Source organism: Fopius arisanus, unplaced genomic scaffold (genome assembly GCF_000806365.1).
Source record: "Fopius arisanus strain USDA-PBARC FA_bdor unplaced genomic scaffold, ASM80636v1 scaffold00059, whole genome shotgun sequence".
Classification (NCBI taxonomy): domain Eukaryota; kingdom Metazoa; phylum Arthropoda; class Insecta; order Hymenoptera; family Braconidae; genus Fopius; species Fopius arisanus.
In genome coordinates this window covers 240,184-265,335 of record NW_011887798.1, presented here as the reverse complement: position 1 = coordinate 265,335, position 25,152 = coordinate 240,184, and the positions used below count along the sequence as shown (strand labels likewise).

Genomic DNA, 25,152 nt, shown 5'->3' with positions numbered 1-25,152 from the left:
TGATCATTTCAATCGACAAATTATTGAACAATTGATTCTTCTTATTTACTTTATTGCGCGATTGTCTCACAATCTTATGATTTACAATAAATCACTGATAACTGCCCCCAGGACTTCATTATCGAGATAATCGCAGAATCAACGAAAACTCTCACCCAATAATTGTGATTTTCCATTGAAACTTATGAGAAATTTAAAATTACACAAATGTATTTGTTGTATAAACTATATTCTAGCAGAAATGTATTTTTACTTATGTACCTGTATAATCGATATCTCTTCCCTATACATAATTAAAAATAAGAGCGACAGAGCAGGTAAATCCCAGCACAAATTTGGCAATTTTATTACTGCATGCAGAAGAGTTCTCATGTCTATCATCTGCATTATTAAGAGACTTTGGGGTTTGAGTTGTCGTTTCGATCCTTTCTGGTATATTATGGATCGGCTGTGACGTTGTCCTCGGTTTTTCCTCAATCTCCTCGGAATTATTGACGGCCGGGGCAATTTCTGGTATTTTTAGGGTCAAGGGATCAGATAGAGAGTCATTTTCCACCTTTTCATCGCCTTCATCGATTGGATCTTCTGTGAAATTCTCTGTCCATTGCCTCCAGGGGTGTTCACCACTTGAATTCACTAATTAACAAAAAAAAAACGAAATTATTGACTCATGAAATTGCTGTTGCTGTTGCAAAATCATAAACCATTTTTGAAACTCACTAGCTCCATCCACAGGGATTTCCTCTGTTGTTTCATCGTCGTCGGTGGTATTTTGATTAATCGTTACAGCTATAATTATTTGAATAATTAATTTTTTATTGGGGGCTTTAATAAAGGCACTGGAGGGCTTTAATAAAGGCACTGGAGGGCTTTATTGAGTCGGTAAGTCAAAAGAAAATGAAAATAAGAATTTTTTGTTGATGAATTCTACTGCAAAAACTCACTGGATTCATCAACGAAGGGCTCCTCGATTGTTTCGTTGTCTTCAGAATTCATCAAGACCATCGCAGCATTGGGAAGCAGCTTTATTCTGTCCCTGGGGGCTCTCGAGCTATTAGAGAAGTCTTCAGTCGAGAGAACGATAATCAACTCCTCCTGGAGGTCTGGATACACCGAAGCGTTCACTGATTCTCTCTCGCTGCCTGTGTTCACGAGAATTATGTAGGTGGGGTGTCCCTCTAATGATCTGACAGGAGAAGACAACGTGATTAATGGATGTAATCTAGTCGTGGAAAGATGGACGAGCCATCAGTCCAGAGAGAATTAATTTACCGATTTTTTCAGTTATTCTACCAAAAAAATTCTTAATTCACTTTTTTTAATAACTGATAATTAGTTCGTAGAGAAATTGGTAGATAATTTAATTAGGGGAATTTTTTAGTGAGCAAATCGCCATCGAAGTACCTCTTGAGGAGCAGAATTTTCTCGTCATTCAGTGCCTCGATCTCCCAATCGCCGTCCCGAAATACTGGATCTTTCCTGAGTCTGGCAAGGCTCTTGTACATGTTGAGAGTGCTCTCCGGGTCCTCGAGTTGTCTCTCTACATTCAGGTAATCGTAATTCTCATTCACAGGAAGGTAAGTAGTGTCATTGGTGGAGAAACCAGCGGAAGTGGCCTCATTCCACTGCATCGGAGCCGTCGGGGCGTTAAGGGAGTACTCGAGGCTGTTGGGTGATAGCCGGGGTGAACTGGGGGTCAGGGTGTCATTCCATTGCCCCTTTGAGTCTGTCATTCCTATCTCGTCACCGTAGTATGTGTAGGCTTGCCCTGGGAGGAGCATTGAGAGAATTAGATATCCTCGGAGCTTCTTGTCACCTACTCGACTCGTTATCCTGGGGTATTTGTCTGTTGACAGCTGGGGAAAATCAATTACTTCCATAGAAATTACTTTCATTATTATCTCCAGAACGACCAGATTTACGAGAAAATGGCAGATAACATTTTTGTAGCTGATTAAATTCGCCACAATATACCTCTAACAATATTTTCTCGTAATCCAGTAGTTTACGAGATAATTCTACGATTAATGCGAGTGAAAATCGAAATCGATAATGATCAGTGAAGTTATGGAGTGTATTGACATTATGACAAGCGTTAATATCTCGAAAACAAGCAATTCTAGGAGAAAATGATAAATAACTTTTTTGTAGCTGATAAAATTCACCACAAAAAATGTCAAACAACATTTCCACATAATTCAGTAGTTTACGAGATAATTAATTGATGAGAGTTAAAATTAGAGTTGATAATGATAACTTGGGTAATAGAGTGTATAGACGTATGGGATATTATGGCCAGCGAATATATTGATTCTCACTGCCCAGTTGGTAGTCCAATTTTCTTGCAACTTTTCCAGCCACCCCTCGATTAATAACTTGATGTTTCCGGCTGTTGCACCCTCCCCGATGCCTTCAATTAAACGGAAATTCACCGGTACAACTCCAGGCCGTTCCTCACTACCATAATACGAGAGAAGATCCTCGTCTGGAGCCGAGGCCTCGACCATCAGCAACTTTCCCGTTGAATTATTCAGGTCGGTCCAGTTGTTCGTGTATTCTCGAATCTCATACAGCAAGTTGGATGTTTCCAGAGATTCAAATGAACCTGTCGTTGCATTCGACGAGCCCTCGTCACCAAGAATCGGATCCACGAATAAGTCCCTCACTTCGGAGAAGACGAAACCATCGACCCCACGCTCCAGCCAGAATTTTATTATGTCCTGGAGAAATTCAAACCGAAGTATTCACACTTTAATATTCCATCCAGATAATTCACGCGCGTCATATTCCGCGAATGTCTCTGAAGGGAGTGGATTTACGAGAAAATGTCAAGGACCTTTTTTGTGGAGAGTTATATTTTCTATAAAAAATGTTTACGACTTTTCCCTCTAAATCCAACAGTTTCAGGGATATTACCGGAGTTACGCGGTAGAATTACGGTTTTGTTGCAATTTTTTGTTACCAGAAGCTCTCGAACAACATCTTCATTTTTCAAATTAAGATCCGGCTGTGCCTCGTGATATTTATGGTAATACCACTGGCCTCTAGCATCATTCCAGGTCCATGCAGATCCATTCTCATCCCCATTAAAGCTGGTCCAATCATTTGGGGGATGTCTTGTACCATTGGCATCCACTGTACCATCTGCCCAGATGTAATAATCCGTGTATGGGTCAATCCGGTTAATAGACTCATTAAACCAATTGTGCTCGGTGCTCGAGTGATTCGGCACGATATCCAGGATGACTTTCATTTCTGTTCCAAAACGTCTGATTAATTCAGTGATGGAAAAGTTTGGGAAAATCCAGTAAATGGAGTGCATTACAAGAGTTTAAAGTTTCTGGGCTGTGGAATCACTTCCACGCTTCAGGGAAAAACGACAGTTTAATGGGACTTGACAAATATTTGAATTCTATTACCACATCATCTTTATGTATTTACGATAAAAACACGTCTTAATGCACTAGACTGAATTTTTTCACTTTTTTCTACAAATATCTCGAGAATGAGAGGTTTTACAAGGAGATGTTATAAAACTTATTTGATGGGTCATGAAATTCTCTGTAATAAAAGTCTTATGACATTTTCTGCTGAATTCACTCATTCTCGAGATATTTTTGAAGTACAGTGAGAGTATTTTTCTTTAATCAATTTAATCATCAGTGAGTCATCAATTTATCATCCCCAGGATCCGGAAATTTTACCTCGTCGATGGATCTCGTCCACGAGGCGATTGAAATCCTCCATGTCACCGAAAATGGGGTGGATGTCCGTGTAATTGGAAATGTCGTAGCCACTGGCTATCATCGGTGAAGGATAAATGGGATTCAGGCAGATTGTTTCAACCCCCAGGTCTTGTAGATAGTCGAGTCTCTGAACAATGCCTTCACGATGAGAAACGAGAAACAAACAAAGTAAAACAGCCACGTAAACATCCCCATTCTCATTACAACTCAATTCCACAATAGGAGACCATAACAGAACAAAAACTAAACATTACAAATTCTCTAACACAAATATGTCATAACTGAATAGTCCCACGACAAAATATCATTAGACTTTTTTATAGTACACAAAATTACCAACAAAAAAGTCCTCTTAACATTTTTTCATAACCCCCCTTGATCTCATAATAATCCCGAAATTAGCGAAAATGTGAATTTTGAATAATTTTGAATTTTGAATTTTGCCGGGTCGATGATTTTTATTGATTCATAAATTGATAAATACCTGATAAATCACCATTGCCGTCTCCATCGCTGTCCTGGAAGGCCCTGGGCCCTATTTCATAAATTAAAGTGTCTTTCCACCAGTCATCAGCAGCGGTTATAGGACTTCCGGTTTGTACCGCCAAAAAGAGCGCCAAGAGCGCCAGTCCTCTTCCGGTCGCCATTTTGTGTTTACTCGTTCGGACGCTCGGACCGCGTTCCCTCGCTTTTTATAGATTTTGGCAGGTTTACAGTTGTTTAACACCCCTCGACAAGTGCCTAGTTTGTTTTTATCGTGTTCTGAAGGATTATTGAAGTGTTTGTTATCAGTTTTCGGGATTTCCTCTCTGTTATCGGGCGAATAATACGAAGTGTCGCGTCAAGGCCGGCGTGTCGACCAACGCCAATGGTGTTCCGGTGTTTTTTTATGTTTTTTTACCGTTTTTATAGTGAATTTGGTTTGAAGTGAGTGGAAAATTAAGTGAATTGCACTTCGGGAGTGCTAGTGCCAACTGAGATATTCACGAGAGAATTCAGAATCCTGGCAGACACCCCGGCGACTGTCGTCTCCCAAGCCAAGTCGACTTTGGTGAGTTTTTAATGATTGATTAATTATATTTTGGGGGAATTAATTTATTGAGACGAATAACTGCGTTGGGGCGAAGGATAGAGGGGGGATTTCGGGTTTTTGGGGGTTTTTACCCCTCGAAATTTTGGTGGGAAAAATTCGGGAGCTAGTGGTGGCGATATTTCGATTGCGAGGAGATTCCGAGGGAAAGGTCAGAGAGATTTTTTCTTCAGCAGGCGATTCTCTAGACATAATGTCATTATACATCTTTTCGTAAACCCCTTCACTTCGAATATATTCACAAAAAATCACCGCGAATCCCGTCCCGAGCTTTTAGATAATTCCTCTTGGAGAATTAGACGATCGAGAGGACTAATTTTATTTTTCCGGGGGGCGAAGACGAAATTTCAATGCATTATCGAGTTTTTTTATCTTAAAAATTGAGAAGGAAAATTACGGAGTTTATTCGATGAATATTTCCTCTACGAGCGGATTCTGAGGAAAATATCGAAGAGATTTTTTCTGGAGTAGATAATTCTCTACAAAAAATTCCTGAGACATTTTCCGCTGAAGCCCTTCACTGCGAAGATATTCACAGATAATCGAGAGAAATTCCTTCTCGAGTTTTCAGATGACTTACCAAATGTACTTGAAGAATCAGAATAATTACCTGGCAGACTGAACCTACACTTGCTGTTGCCAAAAGGCGTTCTCAATCCTGACTGAAACGAAATAATCAGCTTCATTGTTTAATTCACTTACGAAATATTGGAAAAACAAAAATTATCTCTCCAATTTGATAGTAAATTGACCGGTGAGTCACGCGAAAATTGAACGATTGCACCAGAAACGAGTGTTTCGAGTTGGACTTGGGTACTCAATCGACACTCGATTAAATATCGAACGTGCCTGGTACTGTCGTACGTGTGCAATAATTCATCCATAATCGCACCAAGTGTGTCCTATCCAACATTCGAATAAATCCACTGCATCATCAATGCTCTTTGTTCATGAATTCTCCATTGTTGATGAGACAATGGATTCTCTTTCAATGCCGGTGAAAATATCTGTAACGAATTGATAAAACGAGAAAAGTCGACTCAGCCCTTCTCTGAGATTTCCGGAAATATCCCCAAAACTAACAGACATACCGAAATTTTTGTCTGAACCTTTTTTGTAGAAACAATTTCAAGCTACAAAAAAGGTACTACAAAAAAATCGCTATCTCTCTTACTTGAGAAGATATTCTCCAAAGAACTTACTGAAGTTGTTAAAAGGGATAACTTAGTTCGTCGCCCAATTTTTCGGGAATATCTCGGAAACCGACGGAGATTATGAAATTTTTGTCGGATCATTTTTTATAGAGCTTTTCAAGAGCTTTAAAAAATGTCCCAACAAAAATTGGCTATCTCCCTTAGTTTCGGAGCTATTAGGTGAGGAAAGTAGAAGAACCCGGAGGGATGAAAAATAATCGAAAAACGTGATGTAAACAACATTTAATTCATGTATTTCTTCAGTTTCTTTTGCACTTTCGATTCAATTACAATAAATTGATTCTCACTCGATATCATTCGTCCTCATTGGATGTCCTGACGCACTGCGACTGCAATATCTCAGTGGGAATTTATTCAATTCAACGCATCATTGATTTATCTTCTCAATTATCCCAAGTTTTAATTAAATTGAGTCATGTATCAGCATTTAGCTCGACCATTTTCCCAATAATATTGAAAATGTAATCAGGCCGAGTGCCCAAGTGCCAATGAAGCGAATAATCTCCCAAGATTCGGCATAATATCCAAAGCTGGACCTTTAAACTCCATCCACGAGTGATTCTCAGCAATTTTTTTTTTCACATCAACAATGAACACCACTTTTTTAATTTCTGAGTAATTCCCTCGCTCTTATTTTTTTTTTAACACTGGCGTTACAATTATTCGTCCAATATAATTCCGTGGAACGTGTAAATAGCGAGCATTACACGGAATTTCAATGATAATATTAAATATAGGCGCAAAACAAATTCAACCATTCTCCATTCGCCGTTTTTATCTTCAAATATCTATCTCTCATTTTCCTCGCATCTTTTTCCACTCTCGTAGTGATTTTCTCCTAATTATTATTATTTTTTTTCATTCATTTGAGACGCATTTACAAAAGAATTCATAACAAATTAATGAATTCAGCTGTGAAGTAGGAAAACTGGAGTCTCAAATTTTCCGAAATATTTCATAATCTCGCGGTAATTTCAACGGTTAAATTGTCGTCCTCTCTCGTTTATCCACTTCACTCCCGAATTTGTGATTTCGTTGTATGAGTGTTTTCATAGTCATGAGGGATTTATTCATTTTCACTTATAAAATTAGAGATGAATAGAATAGCAGCTCTACAGAAGCTCTTGCAAAATAGAGATAACGAATTGAAAAAGAAAAGCCATTTTAAAAAATAGAATCACATTGACAGAAAGAAAAATAAACTGATGAATAAATAATGCGAGAAAAACGCGTCGATTGTTACGTCACGCAAAATAAAAAAAAAAAACAATCCATTGTGGGTTTTCCTCGTCGTTAATTGCATTATTTACAATCAAATATATAATATACACAGCAGCAATCTCTGAACATTACTCCAGGGCATTAATTTACGGGAAAATTTGTAATGATAAAGGAAGAAGGAACATCGTGGATTTTCATGTTACAATTAATTATTCTCGTTACGTTTTGCTTATGTTTCTCAGCGTACGTATATACTATGCAATAACACAACAATGTATGTACACATATATCTCTAATGGCAAACATTTTATGCGTCTCCACGCGGTACAAAATTGTTTTTCTGATTGAAACCGCACGTTAACAGTTTTTCCACAATTTTTGATTTATCATTTTCCACGATCCATTCGCTATTTTACCTGTCATCAAATTATCGTATCGAGACATTAATTATCTTACATTCACTTTAATTAATCGTACACATAACTGTTATTTCGATACGTATCTAAAGAACGAATTCACTACTATTTTCAGAGGATGAATGACCGAAATAAAAATGCCTCTTTGAATTTAAATGGGGAAACAGCTGATTAAATCGCCGGGTAAAATTACCTCGAAAAATTAATCCACAGATTATCGAATCTCTATTGAGATAGACATTTCATTTCACTCCACTTTTCCTGTCTTATCGCCACTTTGAATCATTTATTTTCAAATGAATACTTCACTTTGTTTATTTTTGTTCGTCGAGACGAATTATTTATCTTTCGTTGGACGAGTGAACTTCAATTGCTGCTAATTGGCAAAACATGAAGAGTCCATTACAGTTTTTTTTTTCTTCTCATCTAAAAAATTCAATCAAACGATTTTTATCTAAAGATTTTATCGTAGTTTTTCCTCTAAGTGCAATTGCTTGCAATTTTCTTGGTTTTAAATTGATCTATTACATAGATATCATCAACAACATTGCATTTGTGAATCTAACAGACTCGCCATGTCCCACGCCTTATCGAGAGATTCTTAATAGATTTCTATATAAACACTCTAAGAATATTTCATCTACGATGTAAAGACAGTAAAGAGGATAGATTCAAGTTATTTTGTCATTTATTGATTGTATAGTAAGTTATATTAGAAGTAGTTGTGTATAGCATCGTTTTTTCATATCCCATTTGCCGTTTTAGGATCAATAGAAATGTCAGAGTTTCAGTTATTTATTTTAATCTATTTATTTACAAATAAAAGGAGAGTTGCGGCCAGCCCCGGTGATTTATTTCTCCATTTGGTGATGGGTTTTTTTTTTTTTTGTTTAGTCCGAAGCCAGAGACTCCAAATTTGTGCGTTAAGCATCCGAAATTAATGAAAATAAGGGAAAGGGAATGTTTTAGTCAATTCGCGGACATTTTAGTTAATGAAATACTAAGAATTAATCAGTTTAATTGGTCCAAATCCAAATTTTCTACAATTGGTCAATTTTATTTTTGCATTTAGCTTTTTGTTCTCAACTAATTTAGTCTTTGATCGTTCAGTCGTGCTAGGTATTGTATAAAAGGAAAGGGCACATTGAAAATAATGCGCTTTGAGGCTGGGGTAATGTTTCAAATATGTTTCGAGGCCAGTCAAGTGTAATTGAACGTCTCTAACGTTTCCTTGGTCCTTGATTATTCAGTGTTAATGAATGGAATTAATTAAATCGAGGGATGTCAGTAGGTATTTTTACTTTTTGGGACGAATCTTGAGGATTTCTCGGAGATTTTATGATCTAGTGATTCAATTCATGTAAATTACTCTCGGGACTTTAATGGACAGTGGAAAATCCGTTGTGGCTGATGTGGGGCTGGCCTGTCGTGAAAATTGAAAAATTGACGTACCAAATGTGTCATAATTAGTGAAAATAGCATCACGAAGTATTGATCGCTGAATTGATAGATTCAATAGTAATGAGAGCTGTGATAGGTCGGGTAATGGACGATGAGAGTATATTCTATAGCATGTGTTAATGTGAGTGCAGTATATCATATGTTAGGTATCCATTGGGCACACCTTTCTATTTCTATTCCTCCTTTTTCCATAAATTTATCCACTTTCTAAAAACGAACGCTTTGCTAAAAGCATTGCCACCCTCTCATCACCTTTCTACGGTTTATGCTATTGTTAGAATATAATACTTCGATCGATTATTTTATTAATACCACTCAGCAAAAAAAAAATAACTCCCGAATGGTCTTTTTCTTTATTATCATTTGATTTTATTTCACTCGGAGAGATTTTTGACTAGATTATTTCGTCTGAAATTGACAATAAAGAAAATTGTCTTCCAATAATTTCAATAACTTCAATGTTCCAATCATTTCATTTATTATTCGATTGTTATTAAATTTTCATTCGAGTTTTTTTATTAATTGAGAATGGATTAAATTTGAGTGTTTTTTTTTTTTGATGAGTTAAATTTTTCTTGAGGGATTTTTCCTCCTCGGAGGTATTTAAATATTACTGCTGATTTTCTCGTGTTGAGAAATTTGTTTTTTTCTCGCATTACCATTGCCAGTGCCACCAAGAGAGGATTGGTTGGTTGTTGAGGGAATTGAGATACACAAGACTCCTTTGGAAATAGGATATACGACAAATGCACGAGATTTTAGAGTAGAATTCGCGCTTTACCCGTAAATTTCCGTCTCGACAACTGTATATATACGAAGAAAATCCCCGGAAAAATTCCATACCCATACTATCTGGCTTACAAGCGCGATATCGGGTATTCTACATTTTCTACGTTTCACTCCTCGACGCATCAGCTATTTATTTATTTAGTTGATGATGAGAATAACAGAAACCGTCGAGCGAAACGGAAATCACTGAGGTTATCTGTTTTTAGCACGCTTAAGATTTTAGAGTATCACTTTGACGCTTTGCTAGTTGAGTCTCATTTAAATCTTTAGTTTAAACTCATACTAAAATAATCAAGTTTTTTATTAGGAAGAGGAGCTACTCCTAGGTCAGCTCTTCTGGTTTACGTAGAATAGAAAATGAATTTTCGTTATAATTGTTTTTTTTTTATCAATTTCGATATTGAGGGCCTTAATGGCCCAGGGGAATACAGATTAAACTTGGAAAATATCTACGAAAGACTCGTTATGAAGAGGGAAAAAAAAGACATCACAATCTCACTCTCACAGGCATCATCGTCAGTTCATTCGACTCGGTTAAAGTTCATTAATAAATTGCGTAATTAATCCATAAATCTAGACTCACGCTAGGTACTTACAGTATTTATAACTCATATTTCTACAGTGTCACTGGGTCCTACGCACTTTATCATCGATTCTTCATTTATTATTAAATATTTTTAAACTCAAACGATGATAATTCCTTCGAATTGTTCAGTCAGGCATGCGACCCTCGATCAAAGGCAGTGAAGAACAACGAAAGCTTTTACTTTCGAGCGAAGGCCGCGCATCCCTTTCATTAAAAAATTCTTCATGGCAGAAAGAAAGAAAAAAAAACAATTTGGAAAGTAACTCCTACATTTAATCTCAGATTGAGGAATTTCTCTCAATCTTTCTACTCGTTCATACCATCATGCACTCGTTGAATCTCTTCATCGTCAATTCCAATAATCGAATTGTCCGATATCAAGTGATTGAATTCACTTCCTAACTTTCGAAGACTAGAGTTTTCTTAACCAAAATTCAACATCATTTTTATACTCTACGGTAGAATATCATATAAACGCTATCACTTAGATAAATCCTATGTATAATATATATATGATGTTTAACGTTATCTCTTGATTAATCATTTTAATCTAGATTTTTACTGACCACTGCCCTGTGCGGTGGTTTATGACTAGAGGATGTTGCTCTTTCGTTTGAATTTCTTCTCTCATTCGTAATGCTTCCTCCTTGTCTCTGGTTTTGAGTTTCCTCTTGAGTTTTTGCTCAATTCAATTCACCAATTCCATTGATTAATCATCATCGAACGAAATAACGAGTCGTCAATTAATCCCATTCAAATGATTCCCCAAAAGTCATTGAATTCCTTCCAATCAGCCAGATAAAAGGGGAAATCCATCAATCCTTTTGGCTGCAGGACAAAACACGCGTGAAGGATAAATTCGAGGTGAACACCTGGACATGCACCAGGACATGCACCAGGAGAATCATCAAGAATTTGTCCAGACCACTTGTTTATTTTCCAATGGTTGATGTATTGGTTCTTCGAGGTAGGCCGTGATATCTTGAGTTATTTGGGGGTGATAACATCTTCTTAGAAGCCAGTAATGACTTCGTAGGCCTCGAGTGTCGACATTACGAGATAGAATATCCACAGTGAAAAGAGAAAAATCGATGTGACGACTTTTGGTGCAAATGGTCCTCCAAGCTCACCACCGATGCTCTTGGAACGCCTCAGAAGCAGAACTATGATGACTGCGCAGGCTTCAGTACAGAAAAGGGTCACTGAGAAGGCCAAGCTAGGGGAATAACAAGATTGCATTTTATTCACCTCCGGTGTATTAGTTTCTTCGATGCATCACGCAACTTACAAGGTTTTGTTATTTTTAGGCTGGTTCTGCTAATTCTGGGTGATTCACCTGGGGCTTTTTATTGTGGTAATAGTGACGACAGTGGGAAATTTTTGGAGCGATTGCAGTAGGTTTGAGGGATGGTTTTTTATGGTTTATCTTATTTTCTTATTAGTTTATCTAGACCATCTGGACTCACCTGCCCGGATCCACTTCGAATTTGTTCCCGTGGTAGCTGTGATACATAGCAGCAATACTCCATGCTATACCTATCCCCAGGAAGACGTTAACAGCGTTGCTACCAGTCACGTTTCCAACGCTAGCATCGGCGTACTTGTCTTGGCATGCTGCCACTTTGCTGGCAAACGTGTCTGAAATTTTCATAAGGTCGTTTGGTTAGATTGCAGGAGCAATCATCTGTCTTATTCTTCGATTTAGCTGTTGATATTCTTTTGGGGGAGAATTTTTGGTGGCAGATCTTGTCGGGATGTTCTTGGGGTGTATCTGGGTGTATGGAAATTTTTTCTGCTTCGGTGTCTAGGATCTCTAGGTGGTGGTAATTTTTTTTTATGGGAAGTATGACAATGTCGTTAGTCACTTTGACGGCGGCTGGAGAGTGACCTTAATTCTGGATAATTAAGGCCTCCCCTACGGGTAGTCATCTTGTCGGCTTCGGATCTTCATTAGTGGGTGATTATATTATATTATCTGGGTTCATCACAGTCAAGGGCAGTGGACTTTGGTATTTTAAAATACTGGGAGTGTTTTGTGATTAAATGTGAGGGTAATGGAGTCTTTAGGAGGTAACGCTTTTAAATTTTGATGGGAAAGTTAATGTCTAGTCGGGCTTTCCGTTGAGGGGTAACCGGATTAATTGTGAAATATTAAAATGGGGGATGAATTGAATGGAGTGGACTGGAATGATCTGGGGGAAACGATTTTTTTTGGAAGTTGTGTTTTTTTTTTCTTCATTGAACAGGGATTGTGGGTGGGGGGATCCATCAGAAATAAATAATTGGTTCATGGAAAAATGTGGTTTTAGAAGAAAAAGAAAGACTTTCTTCCTACAGAAATCCTAGATCAGGCCCCTGGGACTAGGATGAAAAAAAAGTTCTATTTTTGTATTTTTTATCGCGTCTAAGGATTTTATATTCGTCTAGAAATGGAATACACGAGAAATCAATCATTAGATGATGGATAGGTTCGATTTAACGAAAAAGGGAATTTCTGTCCGCAAAAATCATAGATCAGACCCCCAGGTATATAACGAAATCTTTCAATTAACCGATGGATTCGATTTTCGATACGATAATGCCTCGACGATTGAAAAATATCAGGAGAAAAAATGTTCTTTCTGGTACAGCCCCGGGGGCCTGATGTAGGGCCCTCAAAGGAAGTGAATGACTTTCTTCAGGATAGAATTGACTTTCTCCATTTGAACTCTGACAATATTCTTTTGTGCGCATGAGCTCTCTTGATTAAATACCAGGAAGGTGATTTGATCTCTATCATAACTTTTCATAACTCTCAGTGGCATGTAAAGTAGGAGACGTGGATAAGGAATTGGTGTTATCAAAGGCCCCGGGACAGGAAGTGGAAGCGTATTATTTTTTTCTTTTCTTCAGGCTCGCAAGTTCGTCTGCTGCCTGCGGGGATTTCCGTTATAATTTCCTTTTTTTTTTCACTTCAACGTTTGAACTTTTTTAGGGAATGGGTGAGGGGTGTCTCTGGAAATAGCTGGGGAATTTACTTTTTGCTTGGAGAAAATTCCGGACAATTTTCATCGCGAAATCATGAAATGCAATCGATCATTTCAAGAGATTCATTTGATCATGACACAAAAAATTAGTAAATTAGGAAAATAAATTGTTAAACCAACAAATTAAATTGAATTACATTTGAAACAGGAAATTGTGGCGAAAATATCAGAAGATTAAATTAATCAAATAATTAGTTACATAAAAAATATTTTTCATTGCTTCATATCTAATTCAATAAACAACAATTTTCGGTCGTAAATAGGTTTACTAAATTTTTCTCTCGTTGTATGTTAAAAATTGAATTATTGATGAACAATGATGGAATATTCAAGTACGAATTGATTGTTAGCGGACTAAAACAAACTTTCAGTTTGAACTTGGGATCGACGAAACTGTCAATTAGTTTTCCCCTTTCGACAGCCATTTTCCGAGGTATTTTGTGGTTTTGGAGGGGTGAGTTAAAGCGCGATGGACAGATTGAGTGAATGTACAAACTCATGTACCTGGAAACTCGTTTACTATTGAATATCCGTATAACAAATTCGATAGGCTCGATAATACCGCAGAACAATATCCAAGTGCATTGGGGGTAAAAATGAGAACAATTTGGTGGGTTTAATTATCCGGGGGAATAGGCTATCGTGGTTTTCACTCGGCAGGGCTTTCTCGCAAATTGACATACCGCACTTGGTGCCTGTCGAAAGGCAAAGGGGCATTAAGGTACCTCGTTAGTGCGTTCTGATGATAATACTGGTAATTGGATTGCATTATTCCACGATTCATCGGGTGCTCAATTATTTCATCACTTTTGGGGAAAAGACGACGGATATTTTCGAGAAAAAAATTTTTTTTAACGTAAATTTATTTATTTTTTTCATCAAAAATTCGGGGTTTTGTTAAATCAGATTTCAATCAATCGAAAATATTTTTTAGATCAATAATTAATTGATTAATTCATTTTTTTTATGGGTTAATTAAGCTATCAAATTTATTCCAATTAATTAATTCAATTGGTGTTTCTTATGAAAATTATTCAATTCAATTAATTTATTAGTTTCAAATTTTTTTTTTTATTTACTATATTTTTTTTACGCGTTCCTGTTAATTAATTCAATTTAACCAATGCCTTTGATTGATGTGACTAGGGGAATAATTGATAATCCAATAATCAATACGAGTTTTAATTCATAAGTTCATACAATATCAAGGGAAATATTCTCATAAATTACGCAATAATTTCCATTGGTTTCCCCAAAATTTTTCATCTCACTAAAATATAGAATTGCAATCACTAATTAAATAATGGCTTAATTCGTTTTTTATTTGATGATCACGAATTAATTTTTGGGAATGCAATGCTTTTGGCTTTAACGCCAACTTAAGACGTGAATATTTTTTTTTTGAATTTCTCTTCGCGTCAATATGAGATCATACGAATTATCTGAGTACTTACCAGGAATACTAGTACCCAATGCCACAAACACAACAGCAGTAACTGAATCCTTGATACCCAGTGTGCATCCAAAATACGAGGCAACATCCCCGATAACAGCAGTCACAACTCCAATTCCCAGAATACTGATAACAAAACACAGATATCCACCAGCGATATCTGCAATAAACAAACAGAATGTTCAAAATCTAGAATTAGACATCAACAGGTTAAACCTGAAATGAAATCATTTAAAGATTAATGAGGCAACAGTTATTAGACATCTATTTTCCGATAGCCACTTCAAGGGTTTAATTGGTAAAACCCTTGATTGGTGATTTTTTTATTTAATTTTCCCCCCTTATCCTCAATTAGTTACCACTTTGTTATTAAAATTCAACTGCATATTCTCACGTGCGCGAAATACCTGATGAGAAAAAAAATTAATTTAATTGGGCAATCGAGTTTTATGTTAAGTGTAGAGTGAATTCACCTTGCGGTTCAGTTATTTATATTTATTTTGGAATTATGGGGATAATTTAAAGTTTATTTTTCGGATTAAGTTAATGCGATCGAGGGAATTGTTTGGCCTTTGGCGATATTTTATTCAATTGACGATTGTTTGTTTTTTTTTTTTTTTGCAACATGAAAATTCTCTTGTATTCAATTTTTCCCATCGTTTCACAGTCGATATTTTCTCAACCACTTTTACATATATGGAGTACATACGGTTTTACATGGGGGTAACGTTCGTCGACAGTGGAATAAAATATCGAGTGGAATATTTCCGACCAGAAAATTCACACCGGATAAATGGGAGTTTTCACTGGTCACGGGTGCCAGGGAAAATTGTCTGTCGTTTTTGAGTTTAATCCAGGGGTGAATTGTTCATTCGGTAGGGAGTGAAGGATTTTATCGATGGGATCCACTAGAAATTCACTGAGGATTTTAAAAAATCTATCAATGTGTTTTATTAATCGTGCTCTAGTTCTCAATCGTTTTCATAATCAAGAGAGACTCGGAATCAACAGCAGTCTCGTGTCCTGGAGAAGTGATTAAACTCACTCCAATAATCAGAACTGTATCGTTAATTTAAAGTTTCTTCGAACGCGTTAATAATCCTCACCTCCAACTCGCGATGTTAAACTACTGTTCGAGTTTAAAGTCAGTTGCATTCGCTGGATAACATTCCAGGTGGAAAAAGCCCAGAGCTTTTCCATTATAAAGTTTATATTCATCGGTTCATGGCTGACACGAGCACTGGATTTACCACTGCATAATAACCGCATAATGAGTCTTGCACTTGTCAAATCGAACTGCTATTGTATCTGGAATTCTAGAAGATTGAAATGGAGATGAGTTTGTCCCAGGTGTTGATACCATTAAATCTGAATTAAGTCTGAATTTTAATCGTGAATTCGTGGATTTATCCAACCAGCGGAGAAGAGCTACAAGATCTCGATGTGCTGGAGTTTTTTCTGCCAGTGGTAAACTAGAAAACGAATTTTTCTCCCAGAATTGTTTCGGTGGATCCCAGATGCTGCTTCACCTAGGGTTCGATTGGATATTGCCTGTCTGTTTGGTCTTAACGTGATTTATACCCCAGGTAGTTGGATTGTCCCATTGAACCCAGTGGCTTGAGGAAATTACGATTGTTGGAGAATATCCAGGGAGCTATTGAAGCTGAATGGTTCTGGTTTTGGAGTTGGAGATCGTTTGAGCTTGTCCTCGAGTCTCCGGTATCTGTCTGGTATTCCTTAATTATATTGCTGGAGGCTAAAGAAATATTTGAACTTCGTCGAGCTTGAGATATGAGAAATAACAAACTGGAAGAGGGGATTTGGAATTTTTATTGATTTTTTATTGAGATGGTGATTGTTCCTCCATTGGGGTGATAATTTAGCTTGGATTTTGTTTCCATTTGTTATTCGGTGTGCATCAATCTTCGGGGTATGTCCGTCATGCTTGATGGGATATTGCGTTGGTACAGATAATAGTCAGGTGTCCAACGATCCGAGAACGTCCGAGCGATTAGGTATGTTTAACAATCCCTCACTTCTATCCCCTCTGTACAATCCACCACGTACTCGAAGAGTCCTCGGGCTTTTGTCCGTGGTACAGATCCTTGTGTATGTATGGAGAAACGTGACCCAGTTACACCAACCACGAGGAGTTATGGTTCCACACACGTGACACACATTCTGATTCATGGGTGGAGACCCATCCACTTGGTCCATTCCTCCCTCCACCCATTTCGTCTCTCCATTTCTCCAGTTTATTATTGTCACTCGGCTTTTTTCCCATTTTATAAAGCCTACCAGTGTTATGACGAGATTTTTTACCATAAAAAACTATAAGAAACAGGTATTTCGTATCGGAGAGAAAAACCCAGATTATTGGTCGTAAAATTGAAATGTTGATCCTTCTGATGTCCGGGGGTTTATCTCTTCTTTTTTATTGACAGAAATCGGAGCATCTCCTGTTAAAATAATCTAAACAACAATTTTTTAAAATTGATTGAACAAATGTAACTAGTACATTTTCAGGATTGAGTAATTGCTCAATTAACCCTGAAATACGAAAATATTTCGCCACAATTATCCCAGAACTCTCCAGATAATTCAATTAAACTTCTTCATGAGGAGAGATGAATAAAATATCTGGTTATCCTCGGTAAAAATCTTCATCGCCATAATTGCCAGGAGAAATTAAATAAATTAAAGTGGAGCAATTGAGAAAATTCCGTTGGACTCAAGAGAATAATTCTTCGAGAGATAAATTCGTTAAAAAAACAGATCCCTAATCTCGTGTTTACTCTGGAGCCATTGCCATCTTCCACTACCCCTCCCACTTCACTGTAATTGCTGTAACACTCGTTATCGCAACAATCTCCCCCATTTAATCCCCGCATTAGTGAAATAACTGGCTCCTTCGATAATCCCCACGGATGATGCACAAGAGGGTGTGCGTAATGAGCAAGTGCTGCAGTGTCTTCTGCAGGTGCATATGCATCAACAGTTAACATTAATATGATTATTATTATGTAATATTATGGGTGAAGATGCTGTAGCGATGATTTATTATCGTCTCCTTATCGGGAATTCATGCGATTTCTTTGGAATATTTAGGGGTGATTTTTTGTGGCGGTGTTATCAGGATTTTTTGGCTGATTTATGAGCTTTTCGGTGATAAGGGAATTATTATAAGGGAATGCAAATTCTGGGTTGTAAAGGGGGAGGATTTTTTTTTTTCTTTTTGATTTGGGAACAGGCGAGGGGAAAGAGATTGTTTGGAAATTGTTGGTGGGGTGATAGGTGTAACAATTGAATTGTTGAATGCAATTTAATTTAGAATAGATTGGAAATTTGGGGAAGGTATTATTGTAATTGCCTGAATGTTCGAGGAATTAAGTGATCAATTGATTCATCAATTAATAGTTTTACTGGAATTTCTCGTGGGATTTGGGTTCAACGATTTTTTGTTTTTCGGTGAAGCCACAATTGGGTCATTATCTCGGTAGCAGGTCCTCCTAGCGAAATTTGACATGGAAATTTTTTGTAGCTTTTGATATTTTCTACAAAAGAAAATCAACAATGTTTTCTCGTAACATTGCTCATTACCGAGATAATTCGATATTTAGTGGAGTGAAAAATTTATTAATTCCACGCTCTGTGTATCCTCGGAAAAAAATGAAAAAAAAATGTAAAAAATGGGGAAAAAATCATAAATTTTCCCTGTGACATTTATATAATTCAGTGGACCTTGAGTGCTCTTCTGAATATTCACTCGCAATGATCGTGCCGTGGAAAATTCATACGGTGGTAATAATTAAATGAAAATAGACGTGAAAAGCGACAAAGAGGATATCATGGAAGGCAGAAATTAATCATTCGCAAAATTTAAATACTTTTATATCAAATCCAATGGATTTCAGAGGGAAAATAATTGAGGGTTGGAGAGACAGGGGTTGGAATAATTAGAAATGTGATAACAGCAATCGATAATGGAAGTCTCGAGGATGAGGGATTTATTTTATCGTGTGTCTGTCAAAAAAAAAAGTAATTTATTGGAGTCTGTAATCCACGGTAACATGTTAAGAGTCCCTTGGGATTGGGGTGGAAAGGGGTGGAGATTACTCAAGAGATTTCCCTCGTTTCTTTTTCATCATGTACATTTTCTTATCTTCGCATTTCCTTGAGGAAAGAAATTCATTTAGTTTTCATCATTCAACATCATTCTGGATTTTTAATCTTTTGGGGTTTAATTCTGTTCGGGATTTTCAATATTTTATAAATTTTAGTCAATTCGAAAAGGTGGTAAAAATTGGGGAAAATTGGATATTAAATTCAAAAGAATTTTTACTGTTTTTTATTATTTTTTATCTGCGGAGGAAATGGAATTTGTTTTCCATTTTGATAACTCAAAAAAAAATTGAAGGATTCATTAAAACAGGAAATTAAATTCGATTGAATTTCCAACAACTCCCGAAAAATAATTCTTCAATAATCAATAATTTCATTGATAAATTCCATAATTGAATAACCAAATGGATTAAAAAATTCCGACAGTTGAAAAAATTTGGAATAATTCTCCATTAGCCTGAAATAATTGCTAATCGATAAGATAAATTCCTCCGGTTTTTTCTCTTTGATAAATTCAACAACGGAAATTGGGGATTTTATTTTTTACTCTTGAAGGCACTAAAGGGAAATATAACCCCTGGGCGAGTTGGCATTTGTAACCCGTGAAAATCCTAGATGCATGGAGGAGACACACATTTATTTCCTCTTCATTTTATTCAGAATAGGCTAGGCCCTGTGCAGAGGCTGAAGTAAGTTGGAATCACGTGTTTCAGAATGTTGCATTTTCTTCTTGGATTTTATGGTCTGAGGGGTTTACTGTTACACCCTGACGCATTTTAACTCCACATCCCATCAAAAACATTCGTTCTGGGCAAAATCCAGTGTTATGACTGTCATCACCGCGTTTTGCTCGTTAAATTTTTCTATTGAATTTTTTCAACGTCGTGAGATAAAAAATTTCATTGTTTACTCTGTGATGCGTCAGATGACAGCTCGTCTCAGAATTTCGGACTTAATTGAAGTCTAAATGATTTAATTCTCAGGAAATCATTGCGTCAATAATAAAACCTGTTTATTGCATTTTAGTAGAGAATTTTGTTGATGTAAATATTCAAGAAAATTATTAACATAATCACTTCCGTGAAAGTCGAAATATTAAAAAAATATCACAAGGCAAAATATTATAATGGAAATATTTCTCTTCGCGGAAATATTAGCCTGAAAAATATTACAAGTCGAAGTATAACGATATCATTATTTTTATTATTTAAAAAAATATTAGAAATTTGAGGATTATGGTATTAATTGTTTACTGGGCAGAAGTATTGCACAAAATATTGTTGCCTCAATATTCCCTCAATAATTTTTGAGGGAAAATCTCTAAGACGACATAATGTATGTTTTTTGAAATATTTTGAGTTGTAATATTTTGAATAGCGGTATTTTTACAGAAACCAAATGCAATGACATGTTTTTCAAAAATATCCGCGGAATTGTCATTTCCAGGATTCAATCCCATAAAACTCAGTCATAAATTTTTACCAGTGACGATTGAAATGCACTTGTCCCTGCAATATTTACATTTCGATTTCCATAAAACTTGAATTCGATTATTGTACCATGACGATAGGTTTCGTCGAATGTTAAAGCTCAGGGGAGAATCCTGTCAGACTTCCAGTGCTCATTGAAAATTGAAAAACTTATCCCCTCGATAACGTACCGTTGACGATAGGTTACAGTTGAATCAGGAAATCAATCATTTAATTCACGAGTCATCAGATACCGAGAAAATCACCTAGAGATTCTGAAAGAATTGAGTGGAAACTGCAATTTGATTCAATTTTTTTTTGTCTCAGTTGTTGTCTCTGGTGGGATGTCTCCAGGGAATCAGAGATTGGAGTAGAAGAATTTATTTTATCAGAGTGATGAATTTCAGTGGGAAATTCCCAGGGGGTGGTAAATAGGAAAAATGTCCAGGTGAAATTAATTGGAGAGGATTTTTGTGGGAAATTTTCAATCAATCATCATTAAATCTCCATCAACTCTCGATTAATTTACACCATCTGTTAATACCGTGATCTCTATCAACTGACTGTTATCTCGGTGATATTAAATTCACTGTGTGAGTAAAAATGGCCGTCAAGTGTCACCATAAATCTTGAAGACTCTCAGCCATTTCTCTTGGCCTTGTAACATCCATTCTCGATCGATCCCCAACGACTTAGTCTCCTCCATCTTTCCCTCGTACTTTCGTATTTTCTACGTGCACTTGCACTTCGTGTACACTCTATTAAAAAAGAGGAAAACTTTCCGAAAAATTACTTGAAAAGAAGCGGAACTTTCACGAGAGAACTTCAATTACGGAAAAGTCATTCTATATTTTTTATCCCCAGGAGAATTTTTTCGCAACAACTGCTATTATCATAATTATCGTAATTATCGTAATTATTGCATTACGTTTTACATAATTGAGTTACATTTTGCTGTAATAGTAAAGTAGAATAGTGGAATAATCAATTGTCTTTGAGATTCAGAGAAATTTCTGGGAATACAGGAGAATTTTGGGAATTTTGGCTGGCGATTACGCGGATTGTCGCGTTATTTATTCTCAACTTTTACCTCGGTGGTGAAATTCATAAAATCGGATTGCAAATGGAAATTTTCGAGGGTATGTAGTTTCTCGGGTACTCGTACTGTTGAGTACCGAGCAATGGGGGGTGAGGGTGAGTACCATTGAGGAGACAATGGATGCCACAGCAAATCCCCACTCTCCTCCACGTATTTCATCCCCCTATGACATAATATTCCTTCGCTTTCATCGCATCCCCCGTGTGCACCATTAGCATCCCCTTCGGTGTAAATGACTTGGTTGGAAGAGCTTCTTCGAATTACACATCCCAGGCAATTTAATTGTTAATTCATGTTTCGTTTGGTGTAACTGAACGCCGAGGATTGACAGACATTTCCTCTTTCTCATTTTCTCGGTTACTATTTCATTTGAAAATTCAGGAAAAATCCAATTTTTCTCCTGCATTAATGTATTTTTGGGAAAATTAATTCAAATACGGGATGCATCAGCCATTCGGAGAAAATTTAATGTTAAAATTACTAAGATTACTGGTAATTACGATTGAATTCTTCCAGTTGTCACTGATTTTTCTCGGAATTTGGAATTTTTATGGGGAAATCTACGGAGAGTCCAATTAATTCTGTGAGAGGTATTAATTAATAACATAAGTACTTGAAGTACCAGAAGTACTAAGTATTCAAAAGCCCGGGTATTTGTTCGGCCCTAAGTACCAATTATTCCACTCTCAAGCACTTCTCATTTATGATAATTAATTACTGAATTACTGAATGCCTTAGAGTAATTGAAAATGACTTAATGTGTTTTAAGCAACAAAAGTACATTAAGTACTTGTCCAAAACAGCAAGTACTTTACTTCATAAATTGATTAAAGTACTTGTTTAGTGGTTAATGCGATTAATTAATTACCCCATCCCTGAATTTTTTTTTACCGTATACAACAGACAATTTTTCTGGATAAGCCGAAAAATTTTCTCATATATTTCCCGTCGGTAGATTTTCCCTCAGGATAAGGGATGGGGTATAATTATCGTTGAATTTTCACGTTGACACCTGCTCAGTGTGCATGCGATGGGTCTCGTGACATTTGCTAGTACCTTTTGCATATTCGACAAATAGTCGGTACGTGAGTTTGTTGTAAATTGCCCTACGGATAAATGCCTGATGGGGTTCAGCCGGTTCTTGAGATTGCATGGAATATATATTGGCACAGACGATCATACGACACACGCAAATTGTTTCACCCAACCTGCCATTTACTCGTATTCTATACTTGTTTATTATTGATCAAGTACACGAGTACATCACAAGTTGGTGCATCATGAGTTTATCGAGTATCAAACACTCTCGAGATATCGCAAGTTTATGGTCGATGTTCCATGAGTAATTTTCGCATTAAGTACTCAAGTGTCATTTGCTATCGGTACAGAGAGAGTTGAAGAAAAATGGCTGGTGTGATAAAATGGTTTTATGATTGTACTTTGGGCATGGGCGTGGACTTTGGTGGTTTTTTATTTTTATTTTTGGTGGTGGGTGGGGGAGGGAGGGTGAAAATATTTACTGACCTGTCGGTGGCACAAAGGCGAAGAGAACCTTCCAGAATATAGTGAGAGAGTGCATGAGGTAATCAGAGAATGATGGAGATGAGACTCTAGCTTCACCTGACTCGTCGTCCTCACCCTCGTCTCCGCTGCCCACCATCACGGCCTCCCTGAACTGCTCTTTCCAAGAACTCGTTCCTGAAATTAAATTTGGTAATAATTCCCCGGGTGAAATTACTAGAGCCTTTTACCTCCGAGAAAATACACAATCTCGTAAAATCATTTTTTAAACAGCATTATTGTTTATTTATTTTATTGTAATTTATTGGAATTCCTATTTTCAAATATGAATGACAAAAATTATTGAAAATTGGGAAAATCCTTTCATCATTTTTCTTATTTTCATTCAGCAATTTTTTTTTTTGGACAAACTGATAAATTGGGGATTTATTGATTCATCGAAGAAATAACACGATTTTTCAGTTTGAAAAATTAATAAATCGCGGGATAAACAAATAAATAAATTCTATTCTGTAAATAGGATTATCTCTGAATAATCCCCAGTTTATTTCCTCGGAATGTCAAAAGTAATTCTTTAATGGTGTACATTAAAAAAGTGAATACAAGAGAATTTCCCCAGAATTTTCTCCATTTCCACGGCTTTGCTGCGGCAAACTCTAATTACCCAAATAATAAGCCCTTCCCAGCGATTCAACATTCAAACAGAAAAAATATTTAGATTCCATTCCGCAAAACATTAATATAAATATTTGTAGATTTATTCTGAATTTTTGCTATCCTCATCGCATACCATCCTCGACTCGGAATCCATCGGGTGAATTTCGTATCATCAATAAATCGATGGGTATAACCTTATCAGGGGAATCCCAATGCGTGGAATGCCGAGGAATTCCTCGGGGCGAATTTTCTCGACGAGGTGTTTCCTGATAACTATAAAGCCTCATTTTTTTTTTCTCCCCGCGAAAAAAAAAAAACGAGAAATTGCTCAGAGGAAATTTCATCCACGTTGACAGCATTTTTCACGAATAAAACAGGGGTAGGACAATAAAGGCGTGAAAACCTGCACCATTGGTCAATCGATTTGCTGCACACGAGTTATCGTTTCTAGTGGACATTTACGACTCGATGAGTTTCCGGTGTGATATCGATTCACATGTGATACTCTTCATTCTTCCACATTCTTTTCAAACAGATCCAGTCCTCTTCAGCTCCATTATTCCTTAACCCTTGCCAATAAATTCAATAAATCGGTTATCGAGACTGACGAGCTTTTAGGGCTCCACCCCTTTAGGGAAAATTTTTCGTAAAATTTCACTCGTCGTTCAGTAACTTGCAATTTTTTTTCTCTGATTTTCTGGTAAATATGACTGCGTTGTAAATTTTATTGCGAATTTTTCAACGCGTGAATATCTTGTCGGAAATTTCTTTTTTTTTTTATTCTAATTGGGGATTTAATCAAATAGAATTGAATTTACAATCGATTTTCAAGTTATCGTAATTCTAAAAAAAAAACGCCATTTAAATTAGAATAAAAAATTCTTATTCAAATTTTTGAAAGATTTTCCAAAACCTTTCCCAGAAATAAAATAGTCTTGTTTCCTGATTTTTTTTGTTTCATAAAAAAAAAATTCTGCAAAGTTTTCCAGAAATTGAAAATTTGAAAAAAATATTTCGATTACAATTTTTTTTTTACCCGGGCCCAGTAATTATCGGATGTATATTTTTTTTCGTGGAGATCACTACAATTACGTAAATTGTTTCGTTATTTATTTTTTCAATTTTTTTGTTTCTGTTGTACTTGAATGTTCGATAGTGGCAATGACACTCTGTAAAACGTGTGCATTCTGTCCTGAAATTTCCAATACTTCCAATGAGGCATTCAAATCCATCTTGCCACGAGAATTACGCCAGTACAGTAAAACCCAATGACATGGGGGGG

The 25,152-nt window shown here is 36.4% G+C and overlaps 2 protein-coding genes across 3 annotated transcripts in view; both read right to left on the bottom strand.

The window, feature by feature from the left end:
* Window positions 1-35: 35 nt before the first annotated feature.
* LOC105268595 (maltase A1-like) lies at window positions 36-5,535 on the bottom strand. 2 transcript variants are annotated; one of them, XM_011308266.1, is made up of 9 exons: window positions 5,447-5,535; window positions 4,231-4,508; window positions 3,705-3,884; window positions 2,963-3,255; window positions 2,319-2,720; window positions 1,405-1,856; window positions 945-1,186; window positions 721-789; window positions 36-636 (listed from the first exon to the last, which is right to left on the bottom strand). In XM_011308266.1, exons 2-9 carry the CDS (start codon window positions 4,391-4,393, stop codon window positions 284-286), a joined length of 2,154 nt encoding a protein of 717 aa, XP_011306568.1. In that variant the 5' UTR covers window positions 4,394-4,508; window positions 5,447-5,535; the 3' UTR covers window positions 36-283. The 2 variants fall into 2 exon arrangements, with proteins under 2 accessions (XP_011306568.1, XP_011306567.1); XM_011308265.1 differs by having other exon boundaries at window positions 5,417-5,511.
* A 4,159-nt stretch (window positions 5,536-9,694) lies between these two features.
* Window positions 9,695-25,152, bottom strand: part of Calx (sodium/calcium exchanger 3) — a 41,906-nt gene continuing 26,448 nt past the window's right edge. Inside the window, exons 5-8 of the mRNA XM_011308267.1 lie at window positions 23,217-23,390; window positions 15,004-15,162; window positions 11,990-12,161; window positions 9,695-11,739 (exon numbers count right to left, since the gene is read on the bottom strand). Coding sequence (XP_011306569.1) covers window positions 11,535-11,739; window positions 11,990-12,161; window positions 15,004-15,162; window positions 23,217-23,390 — 710 coding nt within the window. The 3' untranslated portion in view covers window positions 9,695-11,534. The remainder of the gene's footprint in view (window positions 11,740-11,989; window positions 12,162-15,003; window positions 15,163-23,216; window positions 23,391-25,152) is intronic.